Source organism: Microtus oregoni, unplaced genomic scaffold (genome assembly GCF_018167655.1).
Source record: "Microtus oregoni isolate MIOR12 unplaced genomic scaffold, Mior012 000000F_ref0000247, whole genome shotgun sequence".
Taxonomy (NCBI): domain Eukaryota; kingdom Metazoa; phylum Chordata; class Mammalia; order Rodentia; family Cricetidae; genus Microtus; species Microtus oregoni.
The window spans coordinates 15,757,842-15,771,112 of record NW_024543059.1 but is presented as its reverse complement, the minus strand read 5'-3'; the positions used below and the strand labels follow the sequence as shown (position 1 = coordinate 15,771,112).

At 42.9% G+C, this 13,271-nt stretch overlaps 1 protein-coding gene across 2 annotated transcripts in view; it reads left to right on the top strand.

The window, feature by feature from the left end:
• The window catches only part of Wdr93 (WD repeat domain 93), a 33,659-nt gene that overhangs the window by 5,844 nt on the left and 14,544 nt on the right, over positions 1–13,271 (top strand). Inside the window, exons 4-8 of one of the 2 annotated variants that reach the window (XM_041658213.1) lie at positions 1,637–1,715; positions 4,433–4,548; positions 6,583–6,621; positions 9,703–9,738; positions 11,062–11,146. In XM_041658213.1, coding sequence (XP_041514147.1) covers positions 1,637–1,715; positions 4,433–4,548; positions 6,583–6,621; positions 9,703–9,738; positions 11,062–11,146 — 355 coding nt within the window. The remainder of the gene's footprint in view (positions 1–1,636; positions 1,716–4,432; positions 4,549–6,582; positions 6,622–9,702; positions 9,739–11,061; positions 11,147–13,271) is intronic. The other variant, XM_041658223.1, reaches the window with a different exon arrangement.

Here is a 13,271-nt window from a genome sequence, read left to right as displayed (position 1 = left end):
CACAATACATCATTGTGATGTTACAATGTAGTAACAGTGATGTCACAATGCATCATTGTGATGTTACAGTGCAGGATAGTGATGTCACAATGCATCATTGTGATGTTACAGTGTAGTAACAGTGATGTCACAATGCGTCATTGTGATGTTACGGTGCAGGACAGTGATGTCACAATGTATCTTTGTGATGTTACAGTTATGATAGTGGTGTCACAATACATCATTGTGATGTTACAGTGCAGGACAATGATGTCACGATGCATCATTTTGATGGTTCAGGAAAGCATTTTAATGTACTTTACATCACAAATTATCCAGTGCAACATTGTGACAGCACAGTTAAGTAATGTGACATCAGTTGGGATGCAATGTGATGTCACAGTGTAGATTATAACATCACAATGCAGCAGTGTGGTGACAAAATTGAATATTGTAATGGCACAATGCAGAATTATTATGTCTAAATGCAAACTTGTGTTGTATGGTAGATCGTTATAACAAACAGTATTGTCATCACATAATGGACATAATGCCACAGTGCAGCATTCTGATTACACAATTTAGCTCTGTGATGTCTCAATGAAACATTCTAATGACACAATAGAACATTATCTTGTCACAATTCAGCATTGTGGTGGCACAGTACAATATTATGTCTACAGTGGAGCACTGTGACATCACAAACGGCGTTAAGATTGCAGAATGAAGAGTTGAGATGTCACAATGCATCATTGTAATGTTGTCATGAAGCATTGTGTGGGCACAAGTCAGCATTTTGAGGTTAACAGTGCTGTATTATGGTGTCACGATTGTGCTTTTTTTTTTTTTTTGAATTTTCAAGACAGGGTTTCTCCTCAGCTTTTTTGTTTCTGTCCTTGAACTAGCTCTTTTAGACCAGGCTGGCCTTGAACTCACAAAGATCCGCCTGCCTCTGCCTCCAGAGTGCTGGGATTAAAGGCGTGTGCTACGATTGCGCGTTTTTACATCACAGTGGAGCTACGCTGTAGCCCAATGGAGCCTGGTACAGGTACAGTGGAGCATCATGAGAGCCACATGGGGGCTGTTCATGCCACTTTCATTTTGTAGGTTTGCAAAATCTCTGCTGTAAGTTGCTAGATATGGAGATACATAAATAAAAATTGTTTACTCTTTAAACAAATTAAGGCGCTCACCAATAAAACTAGTCTAGCTGCCTTATTTTATTAGTAGCTCTCAAACTCCTCCAAGGTAGCATACCCATCTCCCAGCCTCTCTCAGTTGGCCCCAGATTGGAGGAGCTTTATTCCAAGGCTAACCCAGCTTCTGCTCTATTCCAGCTCGAGGCTTGTCCAACAAGCACCAGTGTTCAGTATCGTAGAGATCTCACCTTGACTAAACTGAATAATTGACTTTAGGGTTTGCAAACCACATCAGATGGCATCCCATGACCCACAAGGAACGGTGTCTACAGCAAGTCCCATTTCTTCACATGCTGTCTTGTCCCGTTCCTGGGCAGAGATGGGGAATGCAAAATGATGGGCGGCACTGCACCATGGCAGGCTTCTGAGGACCCCTGTCCAGGTGTGCCCCACAGGAACCCCTGCCATATGCTCCTCCCCAGCATGGCCCTCACTCTCTCAGCATCTCTTCTTTTCAGGATGATGCCAGCAAGCAAAGCAGCTGTGTAAAGACAGAGCTCTCTCAGACCGGGGACTACGCTGCATTCCTCTTCCAAGGCAAGCTCACCCAAAAGCTGCGAGGAAGGTTCCGATCTGTGTCTCTCCCTTTTATTTAGGACTAATTCTAGATTTAGATATGTGTGGTGGCACCAGGGAGGCTCAGGTAGAAGGATCATGCATGTAAGACTACATAGTGAGACCCTGACTCAAAAAAACAAACAAAATAAATAACTTTCAATTTAAAAAAAAATGCAAGGGCTGGAGAGATGGCTCATCAGTTGAGAGCACTGGCTGCTCTTCCAGAGGCCCAGGGCTTGATTCCCAGCATCCCCATAACAGCTTACAACCGTCTGTAACTCCAGTTTCAGGATATCTGACATCCTCTCTTGGGCACTGCACACAGGTGGTGTACAAACATACCTGGAGACGAAACACTCAGACACAGGAAATAAATAAAGCCTTAAAAATAAAACCAGAACAGTAGCAAAGCCAGACATAGTTCCTCTGTATTCTTCACTAGCCTCCATTTACCCTATGGCGTGAGTGTGGACACAAAGCCAGTAACAATGGTACTAGATCACTGACTAGCCCCTACTGACTAGGTTTCCCATCGCTTCAGCTTTTTTTTTCTTGTTATTTTTTTTCTCCTTGTTTTAGGCAAAGATACAATATTGCATGGAGTCACATGTCCCCCTAGTGTACTCCTATGACAGCTTCTTGGTCATTGCATGGTTTCCATTATCTTGACATTTTCCAGGAGAATCAACCAAGTAGCAAGTTGGGTGCCCTTCACTTCAGGGTGTCTACCTTTTTTCTCATGGCCCAGCCGAGGCTGGGATTTAGGGGAAACCAGCACACTGTCTCAGGAACTGTAGGGTCCCAGCTGACTTGCTTTTGCTCATATTAGCCTAGCTCACAGGTTCCTCCAGACTGGCTCCAAAATCCTGTGCACAAGCAAAGCAATTCTCCTACCTCACCCTCCAGAGTAGCTGTCACTCTAGGTCTACCTAGCTCACTGTTTTCCTTTTTATCCTCTTCAAGGAGCAAGTCCCTAAGTCCAGACAGCATTCAGAGGAAGGTGATGTAGGTGTCTCCCGAGGCAGGAGTATCAAAGATCGTGTGGTCTTCTGTTGAAACCATTGTTGTAATAATTAGACATGTGGGGAACAGCTTTGAGAAGATACAGATATCTTTTTTGTCTTGTTTCTTTCCTTCTTTTTTTTTTAAAACTCTTCTCTCATATATTACATCCTGACCAGTTTCCTTTCCTCACAGTCTCCTCTCCCCTAGATCTACTCCTCCTCCATTTCCCTTCAGAAAAAGGCAGGCTTCCCAGGGATGTAACCAGACAAGTATACCAAGTTCAATAAGGACAAGGCACCTCCCCTCATATTAAGGCTTGACAAGGCAATACAGTAGGATGAAGGGGGGTCCCAAAAGCAGGCAAAAGAATCAGAAACAGCCCCGTTCCCACTGTTAGGAGTCCCACAAGAACACCAAGCTACACAACTGTGACGTGTGTAGAGGGTGCTAAGATTGGTGGGTAAACTTTTTTGTTTTGTTCTTTGTATTTTGAGGCAGGGTTTCTCTGTGTAGCTTTGGCTATCCTGGGAGTCACTCTGTAGACCAGGCTGGCCTCAAACTCAGAGATCTGGCAGGTAAAACTTTAAGAAGAATTAAGATATCTAAGATTACCTGCCAGTCTTAGCCCCTGTAGCCCATCTTGCCAGCTGCAGTTATGCCTGTGTAAACAGAAGATATTTTATTCAAATGTTTGGTGGTTTGATTTTCAGCTTTTAAATATTTGAACATATTTTATATGAGTCTGAATTTATACTTTTTTTGTCCCCTATGGGCCCTAAAATACTAAATGCTTGAGGAAGATAGAGATTTGAGATTTTAGAAAATTTAGGACATGGTAGGGGCCTGAGAGATGGCTCAGCAGTTAAAGCACTGGATCCTCTTCCAGAGGACCCAGGTTGGATTCCCAGTATTGATATGGCAGCGAACAACCATATGTAACACTAGTTCCAGAGGATCTGGCACCCTCTTTTGGTCTCTGCAGGTTCCAGGCACATACATGATGTACAAACATACATGCAGTCATGTTCTTGGGCTGTCACAACAAAGTACCACAAAGTGGGCAGCTTAGAATGATGGGCATTTATTCCATCATGGTTCTGGAAACCAGAAGTGTGATGTTAAAGTGTCCAGATGACTGTAGTCTTAATGGAACATTGAGGCAGGACCCAGTTCGTGGGAGAGCAACCTCTCCCAACTGGGCCTTGCGCTGGGAGAAGGCCCAATAGCATCCCATAGATCATCATCTCAAAGGTTGGCTGGAAGAATTCCAACCTTTCCATTGCTCCAAGACTCTCTTACTGTGCTCAGATGTGCCACCTTCCTTCCCTAGCTGGCAATGTCAACTCTAGGACAGACTGCCAGTAGAACTGACTGTTTGCGGCACAGAAATCAGGGGACTTGGCAAAGAAGACAGTTTGATTAAAAATGCATTGTGTCAGTGTTGTGGGAGAAGCCCCTGATTCCATTAGATAGCCGTGGCGTAAGGGGTCAGCTCTCCATGCAAACGTTGCTCGGTTAGTGAGGGCTGGCCATAGCCAGTGCTTCAGTTGGTGCAAGCCTCTCTTCCATGGGTGCCTGCTGCAAAGGTTCTGGCTCTGCAGGCCAGCACTTCTGAGAAAACACACCTTCTTCAGCTGAAACTCGCCTGCTAGCAGTTACTTAACGCTTGCTTGTTTGGTTTCCCAACGCAGGAGCTGGGGATATTTGGCTGGAAGTGTATAAATTGCCCAAGGAGACTTGGATAAAGGAAATGGAGCACCCACAGTCTGCTCAAAATCCAAAGAAAAAAACCAAGCAGCTGCAACTGGTAGGAAACAGCTTTTTCAATCACTGCTTTTCTCTCCGCCCTTAGCCCAATTCTACCCTAAATCCTCCGTGGAAATAGCAAGGCCACTGAAAGGCTTGACAGATGAGAGCAGGAACAGTGACTGTCTCCAGAACTGATTTACTTTAGATAGAATATTTGTCAATAAAGGTATCTTGAGGAGCCCGAGTTTCAGGGTCTCTCTTGCCTTGGAGTTGCTACCCCTGAGACGGCACACAGGCAATTCTTTCGCGGGGGATGGGGGGTTGTTCTGATTCCTGCCCCACAGATAACTTTCCCTCTCCTGGTCTGAAGTGATCCTTGAAGGTTTCGTGGTCCACGCAGGGTCTCCCAGAGTGTAGTAATACAGACAAGGTTTCTCTGTATAACCTTGGCTGTCCTGGAATTCACTCTCAAGATCAGAGATCTGCCTGCTTCTGCCTCCCAAATGCTAGAATTAGAGGGGTGTGTCACCACTGCCTGGCTTTTTAAATTTTATTGATTGATTGATTTTTGTTTTTTTAAGACAAATTTTTGGTTTTTCTGTATAGCCCTGGCTGTCCTGGAACTCTCTTTATAGACCAGGCTGGCCTAGAACTCAGAGATCCTGAGTGCTGGAATTAAAAGTATCTGCCTCCACTGCCTGGGTATTCACTTGGTTTGTTTTTTTGTTTTTTTGGTTTTTTTTTTTTCTTAATGTACTGAGAATCAACCAGCATGGAACAGTAGTCGATCTTTTTTTTTTTTTTTTTGTAGCTTTGGAGCCTGTCCTGGAAGTAGCTTTTATAGACCAGGCTGGCCTTGAACTCACAGAGATCTGCCTGTCTCTGCCTCCTGTGTGCTGGATTTAAAGGTGTATGCCACCACCACCCAGCTGGTAGATCTTTTACTGTAAGTTATATTTGGAGTTACTTAAATATAAACTGTTATCATCATTGTTATATCTCCCAAATCAGAAATGTTCACTTTAGGAACACAACAGAGGCTGCTGGGCATAGTGGCACACTCCTTTCACCCTAGCTCTCTGGAGGAAGAAGCAGGTGGATGGATTTGAGTTCAAGGCCGGCCCGATCTACGAAGTGAGTTCCAGGACAGCCAGCGCTACATAGTAAGACCCTGTCTTGGAAGAAAAAAGAAACGTAAAAGGAATACAACACAATATAACCATGTGGAGAAACATCCCATGGTGCTCTATACATGTGTCAATTTAAAAAAGAAAAGGACGGCCCTGAAGATTGCTCGGTGGGAAAAGGAACACACTGACAAGTTGACAGCCTGCGTTTGACCCCTGAGACCCACATGGCAGGAGAGAACTGACTCCCACAGGTCGTTCTCCGATTCCCACAACCCAACCATGGCACACACAAGGCTCCTTCTCACAAATAAATAAAAGTCAATTAATTATTAAACTAAATTATTTCTTTAAATATTAAATTTTTAAATTGAACTATTTAATTTGATATTAAATTTTAATTTAATTTATAAAAAATTAATTACAATATAATAAAATATATATCACATAAAATAATAAAAAATTAAAGAAATACTCATTGCAAGTTTCTCCAACATTCATTTTTATAATAGTGTCCTAACGGATCTACTCATCCCACACCTATAGTCTCTAAGTACTTCATCTTTCTCCAACCTTAAAGGTCACATCTTAAAACCCTATAGGCTAGGGGACTGCCCAGATACTGAACCTCCATGTGTACGCCATGAATTCACTTCTTTTTGTTGTTATTGTTTGTTGTTTTGTTTAGTTTTTTTCAGATAGGGTTTCTCTGTGTAACAGCCCTGGCTGTCCTGGAACTTACTCTGTAGATCAGTTTAGCCTCAAACTCACAGAGACCTGCCTGTCACTGCCTCCTGAGTGCTGGGATTAAAAGGTGTGCGCCACCATACACAGCTCGTGAATTCACTTCTTAAAAGAAAAAAATGGGACCAGGGGAGAAAGAACATCTCTGAAGATAGCAGGGAGTCAGGAACACACATAAAACCTATTGTGAATTTGTTTCCGTTTCCTCTTTCCTTCCTCAGAGCACTCCTGAGCCTGCTGCTATAGAGTGTGTGGAAACGGTAAGGACCCTTAAAGACGGTCTTCAAAGAGACCTAAGTTCCATTTGAAGGGTTCGTGCCCGTAAGTGAAAAGTGCATCCTCTATCAAGTGTGCTGCTAACATGTCCTGCTGGGGCCCTGCTCCCAGCATCTCTGGGTCTTAATCGCAAATCTCACAACCACTGAAGACAGCCTCAAACCATGTGACCTGAGGCAGGTTTGTCTGAAGCTCAGGGAGCTCAGCCCCAGCCCCACCACTGACAAGCCCCCAAAGTATTGTTCATCGCCATCACTTGAGACTCTAATTTCCCTATGCTGTAATCTCCCTCGTGTGGAGTGGGTTAGAATGGCTGTGGGTGTTCTGGGTTGGTAACTTTATGGGTATTTGTTTTTGAGGCTGGGTGTCCATGTAGCCCACACTGATCTCGAACTATCAGTTTTTCACTGCCTCCCAGTGTTGGTATTCCAGACACACACTACCATGTCCTGATTTTGTTCTTTGCCTTAAAGAGGACCCCATGAAACCTGGGTTTGCCCCTGCCACTGTGACGGTGTGGTCCACCAAGTCAAGTGAGAGCTGTGGGGTTCATTTTCATCTTGTGATGCTTTGGGAGATGGTGCAGACTTCCTGTGCTGGGGTGCATGGAGCATACATACCCTTTCTTAAGGTTTAGCAGAGGACCCACAAACATCTGAAATGGGGTCCTTCGTGAGAGTCCTTCCTCCCACCCTTGAAGTTACACTTAGTCTCAAGCTACATAAACAACACATGGCAACATCACTCTTGGAAAAGTTGGCTCACTAGCCAACAGCATGGAGGCATAGGCTCCTGCAGCACTTGGGAGGGCCATCCAGGAGGACCAAGAGTTCTTAGTCTTCCTTGACTATGGAGCAATTATGAAGCCAGCCTGTGGTACATGAAATTCTCTCTCAGAGAAGAAACATTCTTCAAGACGTAAACAATGGTTGAGGCTCCTCCAGAGAGAAGTGTTCAGGGCTGGGGAGGCAAAAAAAAAAAAAAAAAAAAAAAAAAAGACAAGAAGTCAGACATGGTGTGGTGCACAACATTATTTATTTATTTGGTTGGTTGGTTGGTTTTGGTTTTTCGAGACAGGGTTTCTCAGTAGCTATAGAACCAGCCCTGGAACTCACTCAGTAGACCAGGCTGGCCTCGACCTCACAGAGATCTGCCTGCCTCTGCCTTTGAGTGCTGGGATTAAAGGCATGCACTGCAACCACCCAGTGGTGCACAATTTTAATCCCAAAGCTCAAGAAGCAGAGGCAGGCAGATTTCTGAAAATTCAAGGTCAGCCTAGTCTACATAGTGAGTTCCAGGACAGACAGCCAGGGCTACAAAACAGGACTCTGTCTCAAAAAAGACACTGGTTCATATGAACTTACTGATTTTTGTATGTTGCTTAAATGAAGGAGCAGAATTTAAAGAAATACTCTCAGAAAAAAAATGAAGGGTGGCTGGAGAGATGGAGGGATGTCTCGGTGGTCAAGAGCACTTGTTGCCCTTGCAGAGCGTCTGAGTTTGGTTCCCAGCACCTACAACTGGAGCTTACAACTGTCTGTAACTCCAGCTCCAGGGGATTGAATTCCTCCTTTGGCCTCTTCAGGCACCACCTACACTTAATGCACACTCCTCCACACAAACACACGACTTCAAAAATCGATCTAATAAAAGGGAGAGACTCTTAGGTGCAGAGTTCACACATCCGAACGAAGGCCTCTGTGAGTCTCTCCAGGCCCTGCTGGGCTGTGAGCGCCTTGTTCTCTTCCTCCCATCCTGGCCCTGCCGATCTCTTTACTGAGCATTTCTATCTCTTCTCATGACTTGCTTGCTGTCTAATAACTTTGTATCTTGTAGACATAACCACAGCTACAAGTCCTGACAACCTTTTCTGTTTCTTGTTCTTGCTCTCTTAGGCTTTCCAGGGTCCCTACTAAAAATGTTGAAGAGAGGCAGTAAATTAGCCTGTGTCTAATTCAGCCTGGGCCTGTCCCTCCAGCCTCAGCTTGCTAAGAGTTTGTTTTGTGCATGGTGATTGATATGGGTCTATTTTCATTTTTCTACATGTTGATATCCAGTTATGCCAGCACCACTTGTTAAATATGCTTTTTTCCCATTTGATACTTTTTGCTTCTATCAAAGATCAGGTGTTCAAAAATGTGTGGATTGATATCTGAGTCTTCTATTCGGTTCCACTGGTCCTCCTGCCTGTTCTATGCCAATATCAGGCTGTTTTCAGTACTGTAGCTCTGTAGTAGAGTTTGAAGTCAGGGATTGCAATGCCTAGATGGGGGTATTTTCTAGCTGAAGGTCTCTCTTCCCAAATGACTCCTAGATTGTGTCAAATTGATAAAAACAAAGATAAATAAATAAATAAAAAACACCTACCCAGCGTGGGCTGACTACGTAGCCTGTGCTGAGCTGTTCGGTAGTGTGCTCTGTTTGGGTGATCTACACAGACACTCTCGCACATACACATGCGCACACACGATAATCCTAGGTTCACAGGTATTTTCAAGTTTAAATATGAGACATGAAGCTGGCTTCTTGTTTCTGTGTGAATTTGTCTGGATAGTTTTCTGTTCAGCTTCCAGTGTCACGATGTGCTAGCCTTCCTTGTAAGGTAAGCTGTATATCTTCCTCTTAGGTGAAAGTCGTGAGGTCTTACTTAACAGCAAAGAATTTTATTATGTTTTCAACTTCTATGCTGTTCAGTCCATTATTTTTTCAATGTTTTGAGTCAGTTTCGGTGATAATTCATTTTATGTAAGCATTCTGTTTCATAAAGATATGTGTGTGATGCTGGGCGTAGAGCATGCCTTTAATCCTAGCACTCAGGAGGCAGGGGCAGGCGGATCAATGTGAGTTAGAGTCCAGCCTGGTCTACATAGTGAGTTCCAGGGCAGCCAGAGCTAAATGTAAGACCCTGTCTCAAAGCACATGCATACATCCCACCACCGCCACCATCACCACCACCACCAACAAAGATATGTGTGTAAATGTTTCCTTTGTGGTTTTTTTCTTTTGTCTATTTCTCTTTCTTGATCATAACATTACTGAATTATTTGTGCTTTTTTTTTTTCCAGAACTTGGGACCAAGACAAAGCCCTCATACAATCCAGGTAAACACCTTATCACTGAACTAGCTCCCCAGTCCTGTGCTATTCTATCGTCAGGACTGACTCTTCACAGCTTGCTAGTTTTAGTTTGTTAATATTTTACTGGATTTTTTTTGCAGTGTGACACCTTTCAAGTCTATTAAGATTTGTTTTATGCCTCAAATATTGTTAAATGCATTTGAAAAGATGGTAAAGTCTGCTTGTTTTGGACAAATTATTCAAATCCTCTGCATCCTTCTTGCTTTTCTTCCTACATCCATGCTATATTTCACTCCCATGTCTGGGTGCTTCATCCTACCATCATTTGGAAGTGGCATCTCTATGGCTGTATTTGTTTTCTCCCTTCTGTGAGGTTTTGTTTGTGTATTTTGAAACCCTGTTATTAGATGCAGAACTATTTGAGGAGCTATGTTTTCCGACAAACTAACATTTTAACTTTACTCATGTACTCTTTGGCTCTGAGTAGGCTGTTCTGATTGAAACCCAAGTCAGACATTAGTATCGGCCACCCCTGCTTTCCTTTAATTATTTCGAGTTAATATAGACCACCAGTTTTAATAGTTTTATTTTTAATATGTTTATTTATATTTAAACTGAGAATTGAAGTAGGGTTTCTCTCTCTCTCTCTCTCTCTCTCTCTCTCTCTCTCTCTCTCTCTCTCTGTCTATTTGACACAGCATCTCTCTGTGTAGCTGAAGCTGATTTTAAATTTGCCCTGTAGCCCAGGATGGCCTCAAACTCATAATCTACTGTCTCAGCCTTCCAAGTGCTGGCTTAAATAGAGTTTGTTTTTGACATCATATGGTTGAAGTTTGTATTTTCATTAATGTTTCTTTCTTATTTTTGTGCTTGGTGCATTATGCATATTCAGTAAATATTGGTGATAACACAGGGATATAAGAATGAGTGAATCCACCTAGCAGTCAGAACTGATGTATCTGCTTCCTAAGTATAGTATTTAGAGCATTTACATTTAATGTTGTTATTGGCAAGTTTGAGTTTTCCATTTCTTTCTTTTTTATTTCTACTTGTCCTGCTCATTTCTCTCTCTCTCTCTCTCTCTTTGTTTTTTTTTGTTTTTTTTTTTTTCGAGACAGGGTTTCTTTGTGGCTTTGGAGCCTGTCCTGGAACTAGCTCTTGTAGACCAGGCTGGTCTCGAACTCACAGAGATCTGCCTGCCTCTGCCTCCCGAGTGCTGGGATTAAAGGCATGCACCACCATCGCCCGGCTCATTTTTCTCTTTTTCTTGGCATCCTTAAGAAGGGTTATTTTAATGATTCCATATAATTTCCTTTGTTAGTTTATAGTGCCTTTGCTTTATTTTAGGACTTAAACATTTCTTTTAAAACTGACATTAAGTTGAGTCCTCCATTTTATGTAATGAAGATTAAACCGCCTAAGCCCATAGCAGGTAAGTAAGAGGTAGCACTTGCTTTTTTTTTTTTTTTTTTTGCTTTTGGTTCCCCTTTTGTTTTCCTTTCTAGCCCTACTTATTAGCAGTAATAACTAATTAAAATGCACAATTCTAAAGAGGAATATTTTTAAACTCTGAGGCCTTAGGACTAAAAAACAAAAGGAAGCACAAATATTACAAGAATTCAGTTGGTAGAATTAGGAAATTGGGGCTGGAGAGATGGTTCACAGGATAAGAGCCCTGGCTGCTTTTCCAGAGGTCCTGAGTTCAATTCCCAGCAATTACATGGTGGCTCACAACCATCTGTAATGAGATCTGGTGCCCTCTTCTGGCTGCAGCCATACATGTAGGCAGAACACTATACATAATAAATAAATAGCCGGGCGATGGTGGCGCATGCCTTTAATCCCAGCACTTGGGAGGCAGAGGCAGGCAGATCTCTGTGAGTTCGAGACCAGCCTGGTCTACAAGAGCTAGTTCCAGGACAGGCTCCAAAACCACAGAGAAACCCTGTCTCGAAAAACCAAATAAATAAATAAATAAATCTTTAAAAAACAGAATTAGGAGAGCCGGGCGGTGGTGGCTCACGCCTTTAATCCCAGCACTCGGGAGGAAGAGGCAGGCAGATCTCTATGAGTTCGAGACCAGCCTGGTCTACAAGAGCTAGTTCTAGGACGGGCACCAAAGCCACAGAGAAACCCTGTCTCGAAAAACCAAAATAAATAAAAAAAAAAACAGAATTAGGAGATCAAAGATATTGCTAGGAAGAATTAGCTCATTCCCATACTTGTATATAAGTTATTATCACTCTTGCTTAATGCCTGCAAACAAACATGGAGATCCGAAAGACAAAGGGAGAGTGGAAGGAAGCCACAGTATAGTATTTTAAGTATAGTAACTGGAAACATTTAGGACTGTAAAAACAGAAAGGAATGTCTCACTCTGCCCAGGGATAAACAAAGGCTTTATCAAATGAAGGGATATTGGAGCAAAGTCTAGAAGGTTAAGTAAGAGTTGGCCAAGAAGAGGAAAGCAGTGAGCCATTATAAGCGGAGAATATGGAGTATCTTGGCACCCACATGGTCTTAAAGACATACCAATAAAAATATTTACCTACACCCATAGACTTCATAGCGTTATTGACAAGGACAGCAGACTGGTAGGTAAAATCTATTTTAGTTAAAATTTATACATAGGAATACTTTGCAGCCGTTAAAAATCAAAGAGAAGGGGTTGGAAAGATGGCTTAGCAGGTAAGAACGCTGGCTGCTCTTCCAGAGGACCCAGGGTTCAATTCCCAGCACCCGCCTGGGAATTTATGATGGTCTGTAACTCTAGTTCCAGAGTATCTGACACCCTCACACAGACATATGTGCAGGCAAAACATCAATGCACATAAAATAAAAATAAATAAATTATTTTGGGAAAAAATCAGAGAGAAATGCAAAGGCCAAAGAATAGCATTAACTTAAAAAGATATTAGTGGAAGCTGGGGATGTGGCTCGGCAGTAAGGACATGTGTTGTTTTCACAAAGGAACCACGTTCACTTTGTAGCACCCACATGGTGGCTCATTCCAGTCAGAGGGGACCTGACACCGAATCTGCCCTCCATGGACACCGGGCATGCACACGCAACACAGACATGCAGGCCAAACATCACACGCGGAAAATAAAAGGTCATTAAAAATTTTTAAAAGAAATTAGTGATAGGACTCACAAGATTTGTTACAAGGGCTGGAGAGATGGAGCAGTAGCTAAGAGCACTTGCTGCTCTTATAGGGGACCCACGTTTGGGTCCCTCCAGCTACACGGCAGTTACAACCATCAATAACTCCAGTTCCGGGGAATCGGGCCCCCTCTTCTGACCTCTGTGGGCACCAAGAATGCATGTGCACATACATACATGCAGGCAACACACACATAAAGCAAATATATATATAATATATATATTTTATAAAAATGTTAAAGGTTTGTTGTAAAACTACAGTAATTAAGAAAAGATTAATCATCTGGGCAGTGGTGGCACAGGGCCTTTAATCCCAGCACTCGGGAGGCGGAGGCGTGGGGGGGGGGCGGGAATCTCTGTGAGTTCAAGGTCAGCCTGGTCTACACAGAGTGAAT